Raw genomic sequence first — 25,419 nt, 5'->3', positions numbered from 1 at the left:
AGGGGGCGCTACTCAGAAGCTAGGATATGCATATAATTAATACTTGTGGATAGAAAACACCCTAAAGTTTCTAAAACTGTTTGAATGGTGTCTGTGAGTATAACAGAACTCATATGGCAGTCAAAACCCCGAGACCGATCGTAACAGGAAGTGGAATTCTGAATTGCGGACTCAACTTCATCAGTTTGCCTGTAAATCACACAGTGAGCAATGGTTCATTGAGCACTTCCTATTGCTTCCACTAGATGTCCCCAGTCTTTACAAAGTGATTTGAGCCTTCTACTGTGAAAACTGAATGAATGAGACGCAGTGGAACGTGGTCACACGGAGAGGGCCATCACGATTATGACGCCGGCTCCCCTGGCTACCCTCCCCTTTCGAAACGTTTTGAAACACAATGCAATCGTCCCCCTTGAATCTTATTGGAGCTCTGGTTGAAAAAGGCCCTAAAGATTTATGTTATACAACGTTTGACATGTTTGAACGAACCTAAATAAAAAAAATAAAAATAATAATTGAAAGTGGAGTCCCGCGCACGACGCAACTTTTGGTGCAGCCTTCAGAACGCGCTAACAAGAACAAGCTATTGGAACATAAAGGATTAACTTTTTCGAACGAAAATACATTTGTTGTGGACCTGGGATTCCTAGAAGTGCTTTCTGATGAAGATAATCAAAGGTAAGGGATTATTGACAATAGTATACAAGACTAGATTTGATATGCGATTGTTCCAAGATGGTGCTGACCTGTAACGGTAGCCTATTTTCTGAGTATCGCATCCCCTTTTATCGCAAAGTGTGATTACCCAGTAAAGTTATTTTTAAATCTGGCATTACAGGTGCTTTCAAGAGATATTCATCTATAAATCTTAGAATGACAATATTACATTTTAAAAATGTTTTCGAATAGTAATTTAGTAAATTGTAGCGCTGTTTCACCGGATGCATTTGAGGGAAAATAGTTAGTCAACGTTACGCGCCGATGTAAAATGCTGTTTTTATATATAAATATGAACTTTATCGAACAAAAGAATGCATGTATTGTGTAACATGATGTCCTAGGGGTGTCATCTGATGAAGATTGTCAAAGGTTAGTGCTGCATTTAGCTGTTTTTTGGTTATTTGTGATGCATGTAGTTGGTCGGAAAATGGCTATGTGGCTACTTTTACGATATACTCCTCTAACATAATCTAATGTTTTGCTTTTGCTGTAAAGCCTTTTTGAAATCAGACAACGTGGTTCGATTCAGGAGAGGTGTATCTATAAAACGATATAACATAGTCCTATATTTGGAAAAAATATATAACATTTCGTTATGCTAATGGCGATAGGATTTTTCGCTGGATGTCCATGTCGAGCCCGACCAGGGGTTAATGATTAGGGTGGGGTGTTGCACGTTGCGCTGAGGGGTGTTTGCACTGGGGTTGGGGGGTGTTGCGTGTTGTGCTGGGGTGGGGGAGGATGGAGTTGTGGCCTCCGGGCATGAGAACGAGATGACTGCACCCTCTGAGCCAGCAGGGGGAGCAGAGCCAGAGATGCAGCAGGAACTGACAACAGAGAAGACGGAGAATATGGAGAGGGGAGCAAGCACGGGGGAAGACAGACACCAATGTGTTGTCTGCGATCTCCTGGCCAGCAGGGGGAGCAGTTACAGAATCGTCAGGAAGTGATCCTGCATCCTGGACCGGTAGAGGGAGCTGTGGAGTTATTGGTGGAAACAGCTAGGCTAGCAAGTGAAGCAGACGCTGCAGCGCTGCCATCTGGAGACTGGTAGGTGACTTCACGGTGAATGGGATTGTGGGGCATGATGTCATCATCGGCAGTCCATTGTTCGACGCTGCATGTGCTTGTGGGGCCCTCTCCGCCGAGGGACCTGGTGTAGAACGAAAAACAGCACCGCTTTGGGATCTCCCCAGTAAAAATTGATTGCCTGCTCGCGGAGGAACCTCTTGAGGCCGACCACCATCCAGTCTGTGATGGCTAGTGGCTTGCACTTGTTGCCGCAGATCGCCTTCGAGAGTAGCGCGAGGAGTTAGCCAAGGTAGCTGGTGTGGTGGGCCTTATGGCGCTTGTCAGGTGACCCCGGGGATGTGCGGCGTTGGCAAGACAGTCAAGTGGAGGAGGCTGGGAGTCGCTCTGAGACGACAGGGATTCACGGGGCCGGCGGATGGGTCTGGAAGGTCTGGCTGGGTATCTGGGCCTGGGGTCCTAGGTGCTCAGAAGTGGTGCTCAGAAGAAGCCGGCGCATGGCTTTTTTCAGGTGGATTGTGGAGATCTCGTTGGCTCCCAGTGTCTGTCTGGAGTGACGGGGGCGCGGGTCTTGAAGTCGGTTTTGTTTAGTGGGGGAGCCAGTGGATGGTTGGACCGCCTGGCTCGGTCTGGCTGAGCGCTGTAACTGGGTATCCTAGAACAAGTCTTCATCGGAAGGAGAGAGCTGTTCCATGGCGGAGGTAGTGAGTAACAAACAAACAAATCATTATTGAATAACTAGGCAGAAACTGTGAAAACAAAGACCTAGCGGTTAAAGTGGCTAGTTGGTAAAATTAGCAATAGAAATGGCAATTGCAAAAGCTGTCGGGCAGGCAAGAGTAGCGAACTACGAAAGCTTGCGACTTTTGGTATAACGCAGGAAGGAAACACAGACGTTAGTGGTAGAAAAAGTATAAATGCAGGCAATGATTAGAGGGGAGGGATTGAGAATGTTTTGGGTGTGGTCTTTCCTCCCAAACTTTGGCTACATAAATATAGATGCAGTAGTCCTATGCTATTTTGGTATTGCCTAGTGTAACATTTTAATCTATTCAAAATCATCAAATCAAATCAAATGTCTATCCAGACGGTCTGATCTGTCCACAGAGGTAACTAGGAGGAGGCAGGGAAGTGATGAGCTGTGATACTGTATCTAATGTGGCTTATCACACTCCAATTAACACGCTCCACTTCTAATCTCATAATAAAAGATACTCAACAACAGATGGTTTACATCTGACCGTCTCTCTCTTCGCTCTCATCCCTCCATCCCTCTGTGATCCCACCCCCCTATCCTGCTGTCTTCTACTTCTGATGCTCAGGGAAGGGAGATAGATGAGGGGGTGGGAAGGAGGGTGGAGGGGATGGGGCTGGTCACTGTTTAGGGTCAGGTAGGGTTAAACAGTCTTTTTCACAGAGAAGGTAAAAGTATGCTAGTTAGGAATGAAGGAAGAAGAGGGGAGAAAGGGGAGGTTAGGGAGGTTGAGGATGTCTACTAATGATGCATTTTAATGTTGAGAATAGTGGCACACACACACAATCCATTGGGGAGAAACAAGCAGAGAGAGGGCACACAAAAAGTGAGAGATCGCATGACTGGAGGTAATGAGAGAGAATGGACAGGGCTGTACACTTTAACCACTACATGAACTCTGAAAGAACACGACACAAAAACAATCAACTGAGAGAAAACGACCTTGACTTGACCTGCAAACCAAACCAAATTCTGACATCCATCACTCATCTGGTGTATGCAGTACACTGCAATCCCAATAAGAAATCTACCGTGTTAGTGGACTGATGCAACACCGCTCCTGCTTTGAGCTACTGATCGCTTGAGTGGGCTGTGTGTCTGTGTGTGTATGCTATTTCTGTGCTAATATTCTGCCACTGTCCCAGCTAGAACATTTCGTTCCTTGGAAGATGTGGGAACGTACGTTTTTGGTTTCCCATTGGTTCTGGGAACAAAGCTATAAGTTTGCTGACTGGTAAAATAGAAATTTAAATAAAATGTTGCCTGTTCTGGGAAGTTACATTTTTAGGTTGCAGAGAGGTTCTGAGAGAACCTGGGAGGTTTTATTAACGTTCTGAGAACGGAAATGATCGGTTATTTGAAGGTAATTAAAAAAATCTAATCAAATGTATTGGTCACATACACATATTTAGCAGATGTTATTGTGGGTGTAGCTAAATGCTTGTGTTCCTAGCTCCAACAATGCAGTAATATCTAACAATACACAACAACACACACAAATCTAAAAGCAAAAACAATGGAATTAAGAAAAATATAAATATTAGTGCGAGCAATGTCGGAGTCCGGAGTATAAATATAAATACATATATACACTACCGGTCAAAAGTTTTAGAACACCTACTCATTCAGGGGGTTTTCTTTATTTTTACTATTTTTTACATTATAGAATAGTAGTGAAGACATCAAAACTTTGAAATAACACATGGAATCATGTAGTAACCAAAAAAAGTGTTAAATAAATCAAAATATATTTCATATTTGAGATTATTCAAATATTATTCAAATTATTCAAATGTTCCTTGATGACAGCTTTGCACACTCTTGGCATTCTCTCAACCAGCTTCACCTGGAATGTTTTTCCAACAGTCTTGAAGGAGTTCCCACATATGCTGAGCACTTTTTGGCTGCTTTGCCTTCACTCTGCAGTCCGACTCATCCCACACCATCTCAATTTGGTTAAGGTCGGGGGATTGTGGAGGCCAGGTCATCTGATGCAGCATTCCATCACTCTCCTTCTTGGTAAAATAGCCCGTACACCGCCTGGAGGTGTGTTGGGTCATTGTCTTGTTGAAAAACAAATGATAGTCCCACTAAGCCCAAACCAGATGGGATGGCGTATCACTGCAGAATGCTGTGGGAGCCATGCTGGTTAAGTGTGCCTTGAATTCTAAATAAATCACTGACAGTGTCACCAGAAAAGCACCCCCACACCATAACACCTCCTCCTCCATGCTTTACGGTGGGAAATATACATGAAGAGATCATCCGTTCACCCACACCGCGTCTCACAAAGACACGGCGGTTGGAACCAGAAATCTCCAATTTGGACTCCAGACCAAAGGACAAATTTCCACTGATCAGATGTCCATTGCTCGTGTTTCTTGGCCCAAGCAAGTCTCTTCTTATTGGTGTCTTTTAATAGTGGGTTCTTTGCAGCAATTTGACCATGAAGGCTTGATTCATACAGTCTCCTCTGAACAGTTCATGTTGACATGTGTCTGTTATTTGAGCTCTGTGAAGCATTTATTTGGGCTGCAATTTCTGAGGCTGGTAACTCTAATGACCCTATCCTCTGCAGCAGAGGTAACTCTGGGTCTTCCATTCCTGTGGTGGTCCTCATGAGAGCCAATTTCATCAAAGCGCTTGATGGTTTTTGCGACTGCACTTGAAGAAACTTTCAAAGTTCTTGACATTTTCCGTATTGACTGACCTTCATGTCTTAAAGTAATGATGGGCTGTCATTTCTCTTTGCTTATTTGAACTGTTCTTGCCATAATATGGAGTTGGTCTTTTACCAAATAGGGCTGTCTTCTGTATACCCCCCCCCCCCCACCTTGTCACAACACAACTGAATGGCTCAAATGCATTAAGAAGGAAAGAAATTACAAAAATTAACTTTTTAGAAGGCACACCTGTTAATTGAAATGTATTCCAGGTGACTACCTTATGAAGTTGGTTGAGAGAATGCCAAGTGTGTGCAAAGCTGTCATCAAGGCAAAGGGTGGCTATGTTTAACACTTTTTTGGTTACTACATGATTCCATATGTGTTATTTCATAGTTTTGATGTCTTCAATAGTATTGTACAATGTAGAAAATAGTACAAATAAAGAAAAACCCTTGAATGAGTAACTGTTCTAAAACTTTGGACCGGTAGTGTGTGTGTGTTATATATATATATATATATATATATATATATATATATATATATATATATATATATATATATGTGATGGGATGTATAGATATTATGGACAGTATGTGGATAGAATATGTGGTATATTTGAAGAATACGTAGGATAGAATAGTATATGTACAGGAATAGTTGAATAGGATGGCATTAACTAGAATACAGTATATACAGTACATATGCAATGGGTAAAACAGTATGTAAACATTATTAAAGTTACCAGTTTTCCATGTCTATAAGGCAGCAGTCTCTAAGGTGCAGGTTTGAGTAACTGGGTGGTAGCCAGCTAGTGACAGTGACTAAGTTCAGGGCAGGGTACTAGGTGGAGGCCAGCTAGTGATGGCCTTGAGATAGGAGCAGTTTTTCAGTCTCTCGGTCCCAGCTTTGATGCACCTGTACTGACGTTCCGAGAACATGTTTCAATAAGACTTTTACTAACACTGCTAGCTTAGGTTAACTGTTTTAAACTCCTAGCACAGATACGGCACATGAGAAATCGGTTGCTTAGGCATTAATCTTGCAAACACATTTATTTGTTATTGTGGCACAGCTTCAATAAGATTCAAACCTATGATCTTCTGTTCTCTATCCATGGAATTAGTCCACGGCGCCACCAGGGTTGAGCTAGCATGCCATGTTTGTTTTTTTACTCATACAAAGCTGTTCATTTTAGACTATTCAAACAGACCCCATTTCAAACGAAACAAGCACTCATTAAGATCAGGTGTGGCCAATTACTGGTTGCAGCCAACCCACCTGAACACACTTAACAAGATAGAGGATAGAGAGATTCTGTTGAGAACGGAATGTTTGTTTTCAAATAGGATTCTTAGAACATTCTCTGAATGCTACTAAAATGTTTTGTCAGGTTCTTCAACGATAGATGGAACAGTTTAACTTTGATTGTATACAAGTGAAGACCAATAAAATCCAACTTATTACATGGAATGTGAACACTTAAAGAGATTGTCAGCAGATGTGGTTTTCTTGCAAGAGTTACATTACAAAAAAGGAGAAATGTAATATTTAAAGAGGAGGTGGGTTGGAAAGGCCTATGCTGCCACGTACTGTAGTAACAGCAGGGGTGTAGGTTAGGGCTGTTGTGGTGACCATATTACTGCCATACTGGCAGTCACCAGTCATGAAGGCAGTTAAATGCCATGTAATTAGGCTTCTACAAGCTCTGATGTTACTGATGGTCATTACTAGCCTACCAAACTTGCTAACTGCCTGCTCCTCAGCACTATACTGTCCATTTAATCACTCTGACCTCAATGCAAATGTAATCGAAAATCTAATCAAACACTTCAAGAGAGCCTATAAGCTCATGTTGTGCAACATTTCAATAGGCTATGCAATTGTGTGAGAAAACAGAGTGATGGCCTGTATTAAAAAGAGGAGGGTCCCATCAGCTTTCTATAGGCTAGGCCTACTATATTTATTTATCAACTTTCCTAATATTAAGCACATTGCTTATCTTTATAACAGGAGTATTGGCTACCTGGCTGGCATGAAAATGAACCACAGGAAAAGCGTCCTCCATTCGCCATTTAAGTACACACAAAAAGCATCCTCCCTGCACCTGTTTCGAGACAGGTGCATGATAACGGTACATTCTAAATCAAAACAAATTTCACACATACTGTTGAAGTCGTAAGTTTACATACACTTAGGTTGGAGTCATTAAAACTCGTTTTTCAACCACTCCAAACATTTCTTGTTAACAAACTATGACACAAGTCATTTTTCCAACAATTGTTTACAGACAGATTATTTCACTTATAACTCAGTGTATCACAATTCCAGTGGGTCAGAAGTCTACATACACTAAGTTGACTGTACCTTTAAACAGCTGGAAAAATCCAGAAAATGATGTCATGGCTAGAAGCTTCTGATAGGCTAATTGACATATTTTGAGTCAATTGGAGGTGTACCTGTGGATGTATTTCAAGGCCTACCTTCAAACACAGTGCCTCTTTGCTTGACATCATGGGAAAATCAAAAGAAATCAGCCAAGACCAAAGAAAATATATTGTAGACCTCCACAAGTCTGGTTCATCCTTGGGAGCAATTTCCAAATGCCTGAAGGTACCACGTTCATCTGTACAAACAATAGTACTCAAGTATAAACACCATGGGACCACAAAGCCTTCATACCGCTCAGGAAGGAGACACATTCTGTCTCTTAGAGATGAGCATATTTTGATGTGAAAAGTGCAAATCAATCCCAGAACAACAGCAAAGGACCTTGTGAAGATGCTGGAGGAAACATGTACAAAAGTATCTATATCCACAGTAAAACGAGTCCTATATTGACATAACCTGAAAGGCCGCTCAGCACGGAAGAAGCCACTGCTCAAAAACCGCCATAAAAAAGCCAGACTACGGTTTGCAACTGCACATGGGGGACAACGATCATAGTTTTTGGAGAAATGTCCTCTGGTGTGATGAAACAAAAATACAACTGTTTGGCCATAATGACCATAGTTATGTTTGGAGGAAAAAGGGGGAGGCTTGCAAGCCAAAGAACACCATCCCAACCGTAAAGCACGGGGGTGGCAGCATCATGTTGTGGGGGTGCTTTGCTGCAGGAGGGACTGGTGCACTTCACAAAATAGATGGCATCATGAGGAAAGAAAATGATGTGGATATATTGAAGCAACATCTCAAGATATCAGTCAGGAAATGAAAGCTTGGTCGCAAATGGGTCTTCCAAATGCACAATGACCCCAAGCATCTATCCAAAGTTGTGGCAAAATGGCTTAAAGACAACAAAGTCAAGGTATTTGAGTGGCCATCACAAAGCCCTGACCTCAATCCTATAGAAAATTTGTGGGCAGAACTGAAAAAGCATGTGCAAGCAAGGAGTTACACCAGCTCAGGAGGAATGAGCCAAAATTCTCCAACTTATTGTGGGAAGGTTGTGGAAGGCTACCCAAAACGTTTGATCCAAGTTAAACAATTTAACCTCTCTTGGGTAGGGGGTAGTATTTTCACCTCCGGATGAAAAGCGTGCCCAAAGTAAACTGCCTGTTACTCAGTCCCAGAAGATACGATATGCATATAAAACACTCCTACGTTTCCAAAACTGTTAAAATAATGTCTGTGAGTATAACAGAACTGGGTAAAATCCATCCAGGAAGTGGAATTATTTTCATGTGGCTGTTTTTCAACTCAGTGCCTATAGAGAATCCAATGGGTTAGGAATCAGATTGTAGTTCCTATGGCTTCCACTAGATGTCAACAGTCTTTAGACATGGTTTCAGGCTTTTATTTTGAAAAACGACGAGTAAAAAGCCATTTTGGTCAGAGGACAGAGGCAGTATGCAGACCCACGCCGTTTGTTATTTTTCCTTTCTATTGAAAACGGTATTGTCCGGTTGAAATATTATTGATTACAAAGACAATAAACAACCTGAGGATTAATTATAAACATCGTTTGACATGTTTCGACGAACTTTACCGGTACTTTTAGTATGTATTCGTCTGCCTGTTGTGACCGCCTTGGAGCCATTGGATTACTGAACAAAACGCGTCGACAAAACTGAGTTTTTGGGACATGAGGGACTTTATCATTTAAAAATAACTTTACTGGGAAATCACACTTTGCAATAAACGACGTGGTATGCCCAGAAAAAAGTCTAGGCTATAAATGTTGGAGCCATCTTGGAACGATCAACCATCAAAAATACTATTGTAAATAATCCCTTACCTTTGATTATCTTTATCGGAAGGCACTTCTAGGAATCCCAGGTCCATAACAAATGTAGTTTTGTTCAAAAAAGTTAATAATTTATGTCCCAATAGTGTTAGCGCGCTCCGAAGGCTAGTGAAAATGTACCGTGCAAAAAAATATATTTAAGTTCGTTCAAACATGTCAAACGTTGTATAACATAAATCTTTAGGGGCTTTTTCAACCAGGGCTTCAATAATATTCCATTGGGACGGTTGCATTGTCTTTCAAAACGTTTCGAAAAGGGAGAGTACCCATGGGCGCCGACGTCACAATGGTAATGGCCCATCCCCTGTGACAAAGGTAAACATCCTCTCTTTCAGTCAATTTTGATGGTAGGAGGCTCAAACCACTTTGTAAAGACTGGGGACATCTAGTGGAAGCTTTAGGAAGTGCTAAATGAATCCCAAGCCCCTGTGTGTTTCAATGGCAAATGTTTGAAGTGATATCCACACATCAGATTTCAGTTTCCTGTCAGGATTTGTCTCAGGGTTTTGACTGCCATATGAGTTCTGTTATACTCACAGACACCATTCAAACAGTTTTAGAAACTTTACGGTGTTTTCTATCCAAATCAAACAATGATATGCATATTCTAGTTACTGGGCAGGAGTAGTAACCAGATTAAATCGGGAACGTTTTTTTATCCGGCCGTGCAAATACTGCCCCCTAGCCCTAACAGGCTAAATGTATTTGGCTAAGATGTATGTAAACTTCCGACTTCAACTGTATATTATTTTGTATATGTAAAGACAAGATTAAATCAAGAATAGTCTGATGGGTGACAATATTAGCCTATCACTTGTGAATTATATACAGTATTATCAATTGTGAATGATGCCCAGTTTAAGCAAGAAACAATCCCTTTTTTTGTATGACTTTTTCTAATCATAGTCGCACACCTCATGTAGCCTAGCCGATAGGCCTATTTGTTTTGATAAGGTCTGTATCACAACTAAAGTGGCCAAATAACTTCTTAAAATGAAGCACATTAATCCGCTTTACAAGGAGTGTAGAGCCTAACTGGCATACATAAGCAGCGCGTGAGTTTCATGTTTGTGGAAGATAATTTAACCATTAAATTGCACCTTTATAATAAAAGCATTACATGCATAATCACATTTGCGGTCACTTTTGATAATGGTGTTTTTCCTGCTAATGGAACATTCACGCTTATAGCCTACTGCCATGTGCGCTTTGCTGCTCTCATAATGTGAAGAAATAGCCTAATAGTTGATCAACATTTTAAGCTAAACGTTCTGATCTGTTGCGTCAGACACATTGCGTAAAACTATTTTTTTGATGCTAGTGGTTGTATTAATTTGGAATCTCTCATCCCACAACTGTCCCAGACTATGTTTGGAATATTTATTTCTCGCACAGAATAGAATAAGTCAACTTTTGTACTATGGGGGATAGTAGATTGACATAGGCTAGTGCTTTTTCTGTTTGTTAGGCCTGCTCATGTTGTTGGCTGACAAAAAGTAAATGTGGACAGTTCTTCCAATATCTTCAATATGCACCTCTGAATTGGATAAGGATGCGCGCAGTTGCATCCCCAATGTGTATGTCTTCACTTGTAGCCTGTGAGAAAGACCCGATCGAGTGATGGAGAGCCATGTGAGTGAGAGGTGCTTCGGAGCACGCACCACTCAGGGAGTAGGGCACAATGCAGCACTCCGAGCCAAGCGGGCTGTCATGTGCCTTTTACTGAGGAGTATCTTCCGTCTGGCTACTGATTTGTGGAGTGCTGCAGAGATGGTTGTCCTTCTGGAAGGTTTCTCCCATCTCCACAAAGAAACTTTGGAGCTCTGTCAGTGACCATCGGATTCTTGGTCACCTCCCTGACCATGGCCCTTCTCCCCCGATTGCTCATTTTGGCTAGGCGGCCAGTTCTAGGAAGTGTCTTGGTGGTTCCAAACTTCCATTTAAGAATGATGGAGGCCACTGTGTTCTTGGGGACATTCAATGCTGCAGAAATGTTTTGGTGCCCTTCCCCAGATCTGTGCCTCGACACATTCCTGTCTCGGAACTCTACGGATAATTCCTTTGACTTCATTGCTTGGTTTTTGCTGTCAACTGTGGGACGGGACCTTACATAGACAAGTGTGTTCCTTTCCAAATCATGTCCAATCAATTGAATTTACCACAGGTGGACTCCAATCAGGTTGTAGAAACATCTCAAGGATGATCAATGGAAATAGGATGCACCTGGGCTCAATTTCGAGTCTCATAGCAAAGAGTCCGAATACTTATTATTTACACAACACATATGTCACTCAATTCAGTGCTTTCTATTTCCATGTGTTATACAGTTATTTCAGTTATAATAAAACCAGGAAAATATGAAGAGTCCCCTACTGATTACAGACCCATAAGTTAAATAAATTGTGACAATAAAATAATAACAATGCTCATAAGCAATAGAATGGCAAAAGTCTTGCAAGACTTAATACATACAGTGCCTTCAGAAAGCATTCACAATCCTTAACTTTTTCCACATTTTGTTGTGTTACAGCCTGAATTTAAAATGCATTAAACTGAAATGTTGTATGACTGGCCCACACATAATACCCCATAATGTCAAAGCGAAATGTATTTAAATAAAAACTGAAATGTCTTGAGTCATTAAGTATTCATCCCCTTTGTTATGGTAAGCCAGGAGTAAAAAACAAGTCACATAATATGTTGCATGAACTCACTCTGTGTGCAATAATAGTGTTTAACATTATTTTTGAACTACTACCTCATCTCTGTACCCTACACATACTGTAAACCCAGCAAAAAAGAAAATGTCCCTTTTTCAGGACCCTGTCTTTCAAAGATAATTCGTAAAAATCCAAATAACTTCACAGATCTTCATTGTAAAGGGTTTAAACACTGTTTCCCATGGTTGTTCAATGAACCATAAACAATTAATGAACATGCACCTGTGGAAGAGTCGTTAAGACACTAACAGCTTACAGACGGTAGGCAATTAAGGTCACAGTTATGAAAACTTAGGACACTAAAGAGGCCTTTCTGCTGACTCTGAAAAACACCAAAACAGAGATTCCCAGGGTCCCTGCTCATCCGTGTGAACGTGCCTTAGGAATGCTGCAAGGAGGCATGAGGACTGCAGATGTGGCCAGGGCAATAAATTGCAATGTCCGTACTGTGAGACACCTAAGACAGAGCTACAGGAAGACAAGACAAACAGCTGATCGTCCTCGCACTGGCAGACCATGTGTAACAACACCTGCACAGGATCGGTACATCCTAACATCACACCAGACTGTCCGTAATAGGTTGAGAGAGGCTGGACTGAGGGCTTGTAGGCCTGTTGTAAGGCAGGTCCTCACCAGACATCACCGACAGGTACAAGATGGCAACAACAACTGCCCGAGTTACACCAGGAACACACAATCACTCCGTCAGTGCTCAGACTGTCCGCAATAGGCTGAGAGAGGCTAGACTGAGGGCTTGTAGGCCTGTTGTAAGGCAGGTCCTCACCAGACATCACTGGCAACAACGTCGCCTACGGGCACACACCCACCGTCGCTGGACCAGACAGGACTGGCAAAAAGTGCTCTTCACTGACGAGTCGCGGTTTTGTCTCACCAGGGGTGATGGTCGGATTCGCGTTTATCGTCAAAGGAATGAGCGTTACACCGAGGCCTGTACTCTGGAGGGGGATCGATTTGGAGGTGGAGGGTCCGTCATGGTCTGGGGCGGTGTGTCACAGCATCATCGGACTAAGCTTGTTGTTATTGCAGGCAATCTCAACGCTGTGCGTTACAGGGAAGACATCCTCCTCCCTCATGTGGTACCCTTCCTGCAGGCTCATCCTGACATAACCCTCCAGCATGACAATGCCACCAGCCATACTGCTCGTTCTGTGCGTGATTTCCTGCAAGACAGGAATGTCAGTGTTCTGCCATGGCCAGCGAGGAGCCCGGATCTCAATCCCATTGACCACGTCTGGGACCTGTTTGATCGGAGGGTGAGGGCTAGGGCCATTCCCCCCAGAAAAGTCTGGGAACTTGCAGGTGCCTTGGTGGAAGAGTGGGGTAACATCTCACAGCAAGAACTGGCAAATCTGGTGCAGTCCATGAGGAGGAGATGCACTGCAGTGCTTAATGCAGCTGGTGGCCACACCAGATACGGACTGTAACTTTGATTTTGACCCCCCCTTTGTTCAGGGACACATTATTCCATTTATGTTAGTCACATGTCTGTGGAATTTGTTCAGTTTATGTCTCTGTTGTTGAATAGTATGTTCATACTAATATTTACACATGTTAAGTTTGCTGAAAACAAACACAGTTGACAGTGAGAGGACGTCTCTTTTTTTGCTGAGTTTACAATGATCTGTAAGGTCCATCAGTCGAGAAGTGAATTTCAAACACAGATTCAACCACAAAGCCCAGGAATGTTTTCCAATGCCCTGCAAAAAAGGGCACCTATTGGTAGATAAACCTTTTTTTTAAAGCAGACATTGAATTTCCCTTTGAGCATAGTGAATTTATTAATTACACTTTGGATGGTGCATCGATACACCCAGTAACTACAAAGATACAGGCCTCCTTCCTAACTCAGTTGGCGGAGAGAAAGGAAACCACTCAGGGATTTCACCATGAGGCCAATGGTGACTTTAAAACAGTTAGAGTTTAATGGCTGTGATAGGAGGAAACTGAGAATGGATCAACAACAATGTACTTACTCCACAATACTAACCTAAATGACAGTGAAAAGAAGGAAGCCTGTACAGAATAAAAAATATTCCAAAACATGCATCCTGTTTGAAATAAGACACTAAAGTAAAACTGCAAAAAATGTGGCAAAGAAATGTACTTTATTTGCTGAATACAAAGCGCTATGTTTGGGGCAAGCAAATCACTGAGTACCGCTCTTCATATTTTCAAGCATGGTGGTGGCTATGCTTGTCATCAGCAAGGACTAGGGAGTTTTTTCAATAAAAAGAAAGGAAATAGAGATAAGCACAGGCAAAGTTCTAGAAGAAAACCTGGTTCTGTCTGCTTTCCAACAGATACTGGGAGACAAATTCCTCTTTCAGCAGGACAATAACCTAAAATACAAGGCCAAATATACACTGGAGTTGCTTACCAAGACCACATTGAATGTTCCTTAGTGGCCTAGTTACAGTTTTGACTTAAATCATCTTGAAAATATATAGCAAGACTTGAAAATGGCTGTCTAGCAACAACCAACTTGACAGAGCTTGAATAATTTTTTAAGAATAATGTGCAAATATTGTACAATCCAGATGTGCAAAAGACTCACATCTGTAACTTCTGCCAAAGGTGATTCTAACATGTATTGACTCAGGGGGTTGAATACTTATGTAGTCAAGATATATTAGTGTTTTTAAATTTTATTTTAGAATTTTTCTTCCACTTTGACATTACAGAGTATTTTGAGTAGATCGTTGACAAAAAATTTACAATTAAATCCATTTTAATCCCACCTTGTAACAAAACAAAATGTGGAAAAAGTCAAGGGTTGTGAATTCTTTCTTAAGGCACTGTATCAATCAAACAGGGTTTATTAAAAATAGACGCAAATACAAGAACATGTTTTCAGTTTAATACAATACACAAAAAAAACACTGGCTGTTTATGCAAAACACAAGTCTCAACGTCAACAGTGAAGAGGCGACTCCAGAATGCTGGGCTTCTAGGCAGAGTTGCAAAGAAAAAGTCATATCTCAGACTGGCCAATAAAAAAAAGATAAAGATGGGCAAAAGAACAGACACTGGACAGAGGAACTCTGCCTAGAAGGCCAGCATCCTGAAGTCGCCTCTTCACTCTTGACATTGAGACTGGTGTTTTGCGGGTACTATTTAATGAAGCTGCCAGTTGTGAGGCATCTGTTTCTCAAACTAGACACTCTAATGTGCTTGTCCTCTTGCTCAGTTGTGCACCGGGGCCTCCCACTCCTCTTTCTATTCTGGTTAGAGCCAGTTTGCGCTGTTCTATGAAGGGAGTAGTACACAGCAGTGTACGAGATCTTCAGTTTCTTGGCAATTTCTCGCATGGAATAGCCTTAATTTCTCGGAACAAGAATAGACTGATAAGCTTCAGAAGAAAGTTCTTTGTTTCTGGACATTTTGAGCCTGTAATCAAACCCACAAATGCTGATGCTCTAGATACTCAACTAGTCTAAAGAAGGCCAGTTTTATTGCTTCTTTAATCAGAACAACCGTTTTCAGCTGTGCTAAGATAATTGCAAAAGGGTTTTCTAATGATCAATCAGCCTTTTAAAATGATAAACTTGGATTAGCTAACACAACGTGCCATTGGAACACAGGAGTGATGGTTGCTGATAACACTGTATTTCTGATCAATTTGATGTTATTTTAATGGACACAACATTTGCTTTTCTTTCAAAAACAAGGACAATTCTAAGTGACCCCAAACTTTTGAACAGTAGTATACTGTATATCTGATGAAATTGCTTTAGAAAGGGGCACAAGAAAGGGATGTCTTCTCTCCCCCATCGTTTGCACTGGAAATTGAATCGCTTGCTGAAAGACCCCAACGTAACAGGTATCAGAATTGGTAAACATGAAAATAAACTAAACTTATTTGCACATGATCTTCTGATGTACCTGACCAATATTGAAAACACAATGCCCTCCTCGCTAAAAATGTCAGAATACTCTATCGAATTAAATGGAACAATCTTCCCATAAATCTTACATGTAGAATAAACCTCTTCAGAAGGGCATGGCTCCTTAAGTTAATATATTTACTCTCGGTAATACCAATTACCCCACCGAAGACATTCTTTAAAAAAGTATCCTCGGTCATAACAGACTTTATATGAGCAAATAAAATTCATAGAATAAAAAGTTACGTTTTACATCTTCCTATGTCAGAGGATGGTTTTAACCTTCCAGACTTGGAATTGTATCCCCAGAACCTTATTAAGTGTCGATTTTCTCAGGATAAATCTAAGAACATTAACAACTTCATAATTAAGAACACTAAATCAATATGGAAGACAATTTAATTAATTCTACGCCCTAAAAACACAACCCAGTGGAACAATCCAGAGGCTAGCCGATAAATTGCTCTAAAGGCATAACATTTTTTAAATTACTTGGTAATCGGAAATCAATATATTTCAATGACAGAAATAAAAAGCTATTTTGGACTGATCAATGTAGATATTTTCAAATACATGCAACTTAATAGTTTCATATCAAGACATTTCAAATTGAAATCTTTTGGACATCAGAGTAATCTTGAGAGAACCCTATTTGAGTCAGAATTTTTTTTTATATGATAGGTAAGATTTACAAATCCTTGCAGAGGTTGACAGCCAACTGACAATCTCTTAGAAAAAAATATAAACTGCTGGAACTGATAACTTATAATTGGAGGGAATGTGGAGGGAATGTTGGAACATAACTAACAAAATTACAGTTAACGAAAATGTATGATTAATCCAGTATAAACTAATGTATAGAATGTATTATACAAGAGACAAAATTCTACAGCACAACGGCATAGTCATGTCTTAAAGTGTAAAACTAACACTGACTCAATAATCCATGCCTTCTGGGAATGCTATAAAGTTCAAAAGTTATGGGCAGAGTTAGAAAGTTGGCTGTCAGAATACATTGTAAATGTACTTTTAATCCGTCTGCCTGCATAGGCTGTCAATGTAAATAAGAATTTGTTCTTAACTGACTTGCCTAGTTAAATAAAGGTTAAGTAAAAATAAATAAATATTTCAAGACATGGCATATGACGGTGCAGTGAGATACCCGATGGGTTGGACGATACTTTTCTCGTCAATCATCTTGAAAAAAACGTATTATAAAAAACTGGAAATCAACCAATCCTCCATTGTTAACACAATGAAAATGTAAAATGCTTTATTATCTAAATGTTGAAAGCATGTTGGTGATGGAGAGAAACAAAATGGTGCAGTTTGAGGCCATGTGGTGAAGAGTGATACGGGCGCTGGAGATGGGGGTGTGAGCAGGTGGGTCTGGGTAGGGGTGATGTTGTGGATGTTTGTGTGCATCTGTATGTTGTCATTTGTATGTATGTGTATGTTTGGTATTGAAAATAAAAATACAAATCTAACCATAAAAAATATGCTTTCTTAACATTCTCTGAACAATTTGAGAACATGACTTTAAATAGAACCATGAGGAAACCTGTAGGAAACGTTATGCTGAAGTACTGAAATTCCAACGAATTTTCTTAACGTTCTCTGAACACAATGTCAAACCAGTTGGATAACGTTCCTAGAACATTACCATCATCAAATGAAATGTAACCATGTTTGAACATTTTGAAAACCTTCTGTTAAAGTAATGAAATACCAAGAAAAATATTTTTTTTCAAGTTCCTTAAAGGTGCTGAGAATGTTCCAAAGCCAAGCAACTACTCTGCACCAATCCTAGAATGTTGTGGGAAGGTTGTACGCAAAATAACCATAGGGCACCATAACGCTTTCACCAAGATCTAAGACACATATGGTTCTCAGAACGTTTTGTGCTAGCTGTGGTGTTAGTGGCTTCCATCGATTTAGAAATCAAAATATTTATATGGTGGATCCAATGTAAAAATTATTTTACATGATGATGCACATCACACCCATGAATTTCTCTTTTTCCATTGTCAAGGCAATTCAGAATCCTAAAAATACAAAATCATGCAAAGCAAAGTTGGTAGAACGCGTGGCTGATAAGAGCAACAGTGTAGATTTAAAACTCATTCCATGGAGATTTAATTCAGAAGATGACAGTTATGATGATATCACAATTGAGATGAATCAGAATTTTAGAATGTTCGGTTGATAGGCAATATTGATTTGGAACTCAGTTTTAGTGGCGACAACCCCCAAGCCTAGACATGCGACATGCTATGCAAGATTTTCAATATCCAACAATGAGCTTCAACACCCAGCGATTAAACCAGTCTGGACAATGAATGGCACAGGGACAGTATCAGTATCTTCCTGCCATCATCAATGGTACGAATCAAAAAGTACATTCTTAACACAAGTTGGTTAATTGCTTATTTTGGTGTATTTCACAACAATTCATGTTTAGAATGAATTTAGGTACATCTACAACTGGATTTATGTGTGCCTTTAGGTCAGGTGTCTCAGAGATCTTGCATTGTGAGTGATACTGGAAGTCCCTAAACAAAGCCAGCTTTCGCTACCACAACCAGCACAGCCAGCCTGAGCAGGAGAACAACGTCTTTTCCACAAGCACACGGAGATGAGACCCAAGATGGAGTTTTCCAGGAGAGTGAGGAGTGGTTCTTTTCTGATGAGGAGATGGGGAAACTGGAAGCCATTCCGACGGTTGGAGTTGGCTCTGATCACTGTGTGTTGGTTAACCAAGAAGATGTCGGAAGGTGTGTGTGTGTGTGTGTGTGTGTGTGTGTGTGTGTGTGTGTGTGTGTGTGTGTGTGTGCGCGTGTGTGTGAAGCACTTCGTTAGTGTGTTTACGCAGCTGAGTGAGTGATGCTTGACGGAGCATTTCTGTGTGCTTTGTGTAGTTTATCAGGGCTCTGTGATTGTGGAAGAGTTGTTTTCTGCATGCTGGGTGCCTTCCAGATACTTCTCAAGCACATAAACGTGTTTGTGTGTCTTGGACGGGCCATGTTGGTGTGTGTGTGTGTGTGTGTGTGTGTGTGTGTGTGTGTGTGTGTGTGTGTGTGTGTGTGTGTGTGTGTGTGTGTATTTGAACGTTTTGGACAGGTTGTCCATGAAATGAGACGGATGCTGCTCTGGCATTGCTATAACACCCTGGGTACAGAGAGGACGAAGAGAGAGCTAGAAAGAGAGAAAGAAAGAAAGAAAGGAAGAGAGTGAGAGTGAGAGTGAGAGTGAGAGTGAGAGTGAGAGTGAGAGAGAGAGAGAGAGAGAGAGAGAGAGAGAGAGAGAGAGAGAGAGAGAGAGAGAGAGAGAGAGAGAGAGAGAGAGAGAGAGAATGCCCTGTACACAGACGTCACTCAGCCACTAATCAGGATGGGCCCAGAAAGGTCAGGCTGACAAACAGATCCATATGACAGATCAATCAACCAGAGGAACGAGTAGAGCAGAGGCAGATGCTTAGTCACTTCCTGTCGACTGGAACAGATTGTACTGTAACATTAAACGTAAATAATCACATCATCAATGTCCCAATCACTGTACGTTCTAATCACTTTAATCTGGGTTCAGTCGGACCCCTGAATCACAGAACAGCTTGACTTTCACCCTCACTAAAAAGAAATACACTACTGTTCATTAAACATACAGTAATCATATGAATGTATATAAAATGGTAGGATATCAATGTATTTAATATGGCATGATATCATACTTCGGTATACTGTACATGCTACACAAACAGACTCCTACTTCAGAAATGGTGTATGTTATGATATTACTGTATATTGATACTGCCCAAGCTTGACCATCTCTCTCTCTCTCTCTCTGTGTCTCTGTCTCTGTCTCTCTTTCTCTCTCTCTCTCGTGTACTTATGATGGCTTAATATTATGGAACCTCTTTACTCTGCATTGATCAGTCAGTTATGCCGCAGGACCATGAGTGTGTGTGAGATTCCTCATCAATCAGGGAGGATTAAAGCAATATTATCTTCTCACACACAGGAATACTCTGGAGCGAGTGTGTGTGTGTGTGGGGGGGGGGATTTCCCTCCATAGGACTCAAGGCGATTAATAGCAATCCTATGTGGCTTGATAGTAGAGTGACAGTTGAGTGTGACTTGAGTAGGCGGAGGAGAGGAAAAGCAAGGGATGATTTGTCAAGTGTGTTGTGTATGGAGAGCGGGTTAGAACGGAGGGATTGAGGGAGTGGCGGGGGAGACAGCCCAGCTGTCCTGTCTGGACTTGAGGACAACAAGTACCAGCATTACTCAAAGAGTGCGCTAGGAAAAACACTTCCCCTGAAATAAATTGACTGGTTCCACAGTAAATAGCTCACAGTGATATACTGACAACCAGCTGGTTGTATTTATATACAGACACATACCGCAACGTACAAGCACATGAACGCAAAGCAATCACACACACTCAGTCTAACACACATACAAACATATACATGCAGTCAAACACCCCCTCTCTCACTGTCACACACACACACCCACCTTCCGACAACTTCTTGGTTAACCAACACACAGTGATCAGAGCCAATCAGACCGATGGAGAAACTAATTAACGAGAACAGAGATGACACAGGCCTGATTGAGATAGCAGAGATGTGGAGGGAAAGAGACACAGGGTTTCTTCTCCCTCTCAATCTCTGTCTGTTCTTCCCTCCCTTTCTCCTACTCAGCGTCAAAAGCCTTGTAAAGCCAATAAGGGATGCTTGACCAGTCCCTCCATCTGTCTCTTTCCCTCCTTCTGCCCCCCCTCCCCACTCACCGTCGAAGGCCTTGTACTGTCCGTTGAGGGAGGCTTGCAGGGCTCGTCCAGCATCTCTGATCAGGCCCTGCATCTCGGTGCGGCTCAGGTTGGATAGGCTGTCCTCCATGACACTGGTGCAACACGTGTAGCCCTGGGGACAGATCCTCAGGTGCTCTCCTAGTGGAGGGAGAGAGAGAGAGAGAGAGAGTAGAGAGTCGATTAACACTATAGGTCACTTAGCATCATAGGTTTGACTGGTACGGTTCGGCCACACTGTAGTTGCTTAGTCTTGTCAGTGTCATCGACCGATCGATTGATTATCTGGTATCGTCCACAGATCAACACAAAACATTTCCGTTATACCTAAGAACATAGAGCACGGCAAGAGCCTTACTGAAGCGACAGCAAGTTGCACTGCGATACATACGCTATTGACGAGCCCTTGTTTACTATTCACTAGCCCTAGACGAGAGCTCGTCGCGCGATGAAGCAGGAACGGCATAGCAAACACCAAGATCAGGGCCCGAACCCGCAAAGTGTCTCAGAGTAAGAGTGCTGATCTAGGACCTGTCGTTATAATATTATTCATTGTAATCTAAAAGGCGAAATGCTACTCTGAGACGGTTCATCTCTGGAAGCATCGGAGCGAGATGGATGGATGGGATAGGGTCAGGAACTCATGTCAACGGGGATATACGGTCAAGAAAAGCTTCAACTACAACCTTGAAATGAATACATTGTTCTTTACATGAAAAAGGTATGGACGTACAGTTGAAGTCGGAAGTTTACATACACTTAGGTTGGAGTCATTAAAACTTGTTTTTCAACCACTCCACACATTTCTTGTTAACAAACTACAGTTTTGGCAAGTCGGTTAGGACGTCTACTTCATGCATGACACAAGTAATTTTTCCAACAATTGTTTACAGAGAGATTATTTCACTTATAACTCACTGTATCACAATTCCAGTGGGTCAGAAGTCTACATACACTAAGTTGACTGTGCCTTTAAACAGCTGGAAAATTCCAGAAAATTAGGTCATGGCTTTAGAAGCTTCTGATAGGCTAATTGACATAATTTGAGTCAATTGGAAGTGTACCTGTGGATGTATTTCAAGGCCTACCTTCAAACTCAGTTCCTCTTTGCTTGACATCATGGGAAAATCAAAAGAAATCAGCCAAGACCAAAGAAAGAAAATTGTTCATCCTTGGGAGCAATTTCCAAATGCTTGAAGGTACCACGTTCATCTGTACAAACAATAGTACGCAAGTATAAACACCATGGGACCACGCAGCTGTCATACCGCTCAGGAAGGAGACGCGTTCTGTCTCCTAGAGATTAACGAACTTTGGTGTGAAAAGTGCTAATCAATCCCAGAACAACAGCAAAGGACCTTGTGAAGATTCTGGAGGAAACAGGTACAAAAGTATCTATATCCACAGTAAAACGAGTCCTGTATCGACATAACCTGAAAGGGTGCTCAGCAAGGAAGAAGCCACTGCTCCAAAACAGCCATAAAAAAGCCAGACTACGGTTTGCAACTGCACATGGGGACAAAGATCGTACTTCTTGGAGAAATGTCCTCTGGTCTGATGAAACAAAAATTCAACTGTTTGGCCATAATGACCATCGTTATGTTTGGAGGAAAAAGGGGGACGCTTGCAAGCCGAAGAACACCATCCCAACCTTGAAGCACGGGGGTGGCAGCATCATGTTGTGAGGGTGCTTTGCTGCAGGAGGGACTGATGCACTTCACAAAATAGATGGCATCACAAGAAAGGAAAATTATGTGTATATATTGAAGCAACAAATCAAGACATCAGTCAGGAAGTTAAAGCTTGGTCGCAAATGACCCCAAGCGTACTTCCAAAGTTGTGGCAAAATGGCTTAAGGACAACAAAGTCAAGGTATTGGAGTGGCCATCACAAAGCCCTGACCTCAATCCTACAGAAAATTTGTGGGCAGAACTGAAAAAGCTTGTGCGAGCAAGGAGGCCTTCAAACCTGACTCAGTTACACCAGCTCCGTCAGGAGGAATGGGCCAAAGCTTGTGGAAGGCTACCCAAAACGTTTGACCCATGTTAAACAATTTAAAGGCAATTCTACCAAATACTAATTGAGTGTATGTAAACTTCTGACCCACTGGGAATGTGATGAAAGAAATAAAAGCTGTAATAAATCATTCTCTCTACTATTATTCTGACTTTTCACATTCTTGAAATAAAGTGGTGACCCTAACTGACCTAAGACAGGGACTTTTTACTAGGATTAAATGTCAGGAATTGAGAAAAACTGAGTTTAAATATATTTGGCTAAGGTGTATGTAAACTTCCGACTTCAACTGTATATGACGTATTATACACTTTGCTGTTATTTGGCCTCAAGCAATAAACCTTCTGCAAACATTCACACATAGGCCTCACACAGTGTGGAGATTGGGAACAGTTATCAGCCAATCAAAAATAGACACAATATCTAAGAGGTTCAACTGCATAGATTCTTTATCACATTCCGAATGTGTTCACATCTACCCACACGCTATGCATACTGTCAGATGGAGCATGTCAACATCCTTTCACTGTTTAATTACATTCCCTTTCTTAAGAGGCTGTATTAAGCCTCTGGCACACAAACCTCTCTCTCTCTCTGATCACTGCTCTAGTCCTGCCAAGGTGAGACAGAGAGTGTGGGCTGTATCTAACAAAGAAAACCATTTTGTATTCACATCATGTTGCTCTCTCTCTCGCTAAAGTAGAGAGAGGTCTGACTAACCAACAACTCTTAAATGACTGGAAATCTTTTGTTCTGTGACTCATTGTGTATACAGAAAGCTCTACACGCACACGCACACGCACACGCACACACACACACACACACACCGGGACCGACACGCAGAGACTGCCTGTCGATTGAGTAACACCTGGCTGCACACTGATCAATGATAGTCTATTACACAACATTACACAGTGAATATGACGTAGTGAACACACACTAACTGCTAGTCGTAGTGATTTTCTTTCAGGTGTCCAGTAGTGTCCATTTAGCATGCACATGCTGTATCTTGCTGATACCTGATCTCATAGTTCCCCTTAGAAATTCCACGTATTACAGACAAACGTCTATTTTTGGCGCATTCATTCCGCATGGTTACCGGGTTAATTCCGCGTGGTTGACAGGGTTTAAACTGAAACAACTCAAAGGGTTAAGTTCAGGTATTCATTCCCGAGGGGTTAAGGTTCGGGCTATGGTTTGGGAAAGGCGTAAAAGGAAATCATTTAAAAACAACACGCTGTTTTCCAATCAACTATCATCAAGTATTCCCGTGCCTTGTTAGAGCATTGTGAACTGTGGTGGCGCGGTGGCCTAAACAGAGTGCTCCGGCTCCGAACATCACCAGTGCTGGGCAATTGTATTTTTGTTGTTGTCGTGAGCACTGAGGAAGGTATACGGTATATCGACGTTCTCAGGACCTTTTCAGACGTCTGAAATCGCCGTCTATTTCTAGTGACCAGGCTGGCATCTATTGAAGGGTATGTTTGGCCCACAAAGGGGAATATCAGAATAAAAGCCCAACAGTTTTACTGATCAAAGATATTGATCTGCTCTGCAGGACCTCAACTGTTAAGGCTAGAGGTCGACCGATTAATCAGAATGGCCGAATAATTAGGGCCGATTTCAAGTTTTCATAACAATTGGTAATCGGTATTTTTGGCCACCGATTTGCCGATTTTTATTTTTTATTTTTTAATATTTTTTTTACACACCTTTATTTAACTAGGCAAGTCAGATTAAGAACACATTCTTATTTTCAATGACGGCCTAGGAACGTTTTTTTTTGCAACCTTCTGGTTACTAGTCCAACGCTCTAACCACCTGCCTTACATTGCACTCCACGAGGAGCCTGCATGGCAGGCTGACTACCTGTTAAGCGAGGGCAGCAAGAAGCCAAGGTAAGTTGCTAGCTAGCATTAAACTTATCTTATAAAAAACTATAAAATGTTAACATAATCACTAGTTAACTACACATAGTTGATGATATTACTAGTTTATCTAACGTGTCCTGCGTTGCATATAATCGATGCGGTGCCTGTTAATTTCTCATCGAATCACAGCCTACTTCGACAAACGGGTGATGATTTAACAAGCGCATTTGCGAAAAAAGCACTGTCGTTGCACCAATGTACCTAACCATAAACATCAATGCCTTTCTTTAAAATCAATACACAAGTATATATTTTTAAACCTGCATATTTAGTTAATATTGCCTGCTAACATGAAATTGTGTCACTGCTCTTGCGTTCATTGCATGCAGAGTCAGGGTATATGCAACAGTTTGGGCTGCCTGACTCGTTGCGAACTAATTTGCCTGAATTTTACGTAATTATCTACATTTTTACATTTTAGTCATTTAGCAGACGCTCTTATCCAGCGACTTACAGTAGTGAATACATACATTTCATTTTCATTTCATGCATTTTTTTTTTGTACTGGCCCCCCGTGGGAATCGAATCCACAACCCTGGCGTTGCACACACCATGCTGGCGTAGGCAAACACCATGCTCTACCAACTGAGCCACAGTTATGACATACGATTGAAGGTTGTGCAATG

General features: G+C 41.5%; 1 protein-coding gene across 1 annotated transcript in view; it reads right to left on the bottom strand.

Annotated features, from left to right (window-relative positions):
* The window catches only part of LOC106568852 (glypican-1), a 113,181-nt gene that overhangs the window by 34,016 nt on the left and 53,746 nt on the right, over positions 1–25,419 (bottom strand). Inside the window, exon 3 of the mRNA XM_014139581.2 lies at positions 20,829–20,987. Coding sequence (XP_013995056.1) covers positions 20,829–20,987 — 159 coding nt within the window. The remainder of the gene's footprint in view (positions 1–20,828; positions 20,988–25,419) is intronic.

This window comes from Salmo salar, chromosome ssa14, assembly GCF_905237065.1.
Source record: "Salmo salar chromosome ssa14, Ssal_v3.1, whole genome shotgun sequence".
Taxonomy (NCBI): Eukaryota; Metazoa; Chordata; class Actinopteri; order Salmoniformes; family Salmonidae; genus Salmo; species Salmo salar.
Note: the sequence above shows the minus strand (reverse complement) of the source record. Positions and strands in the feature narration are given on the sequence as shown.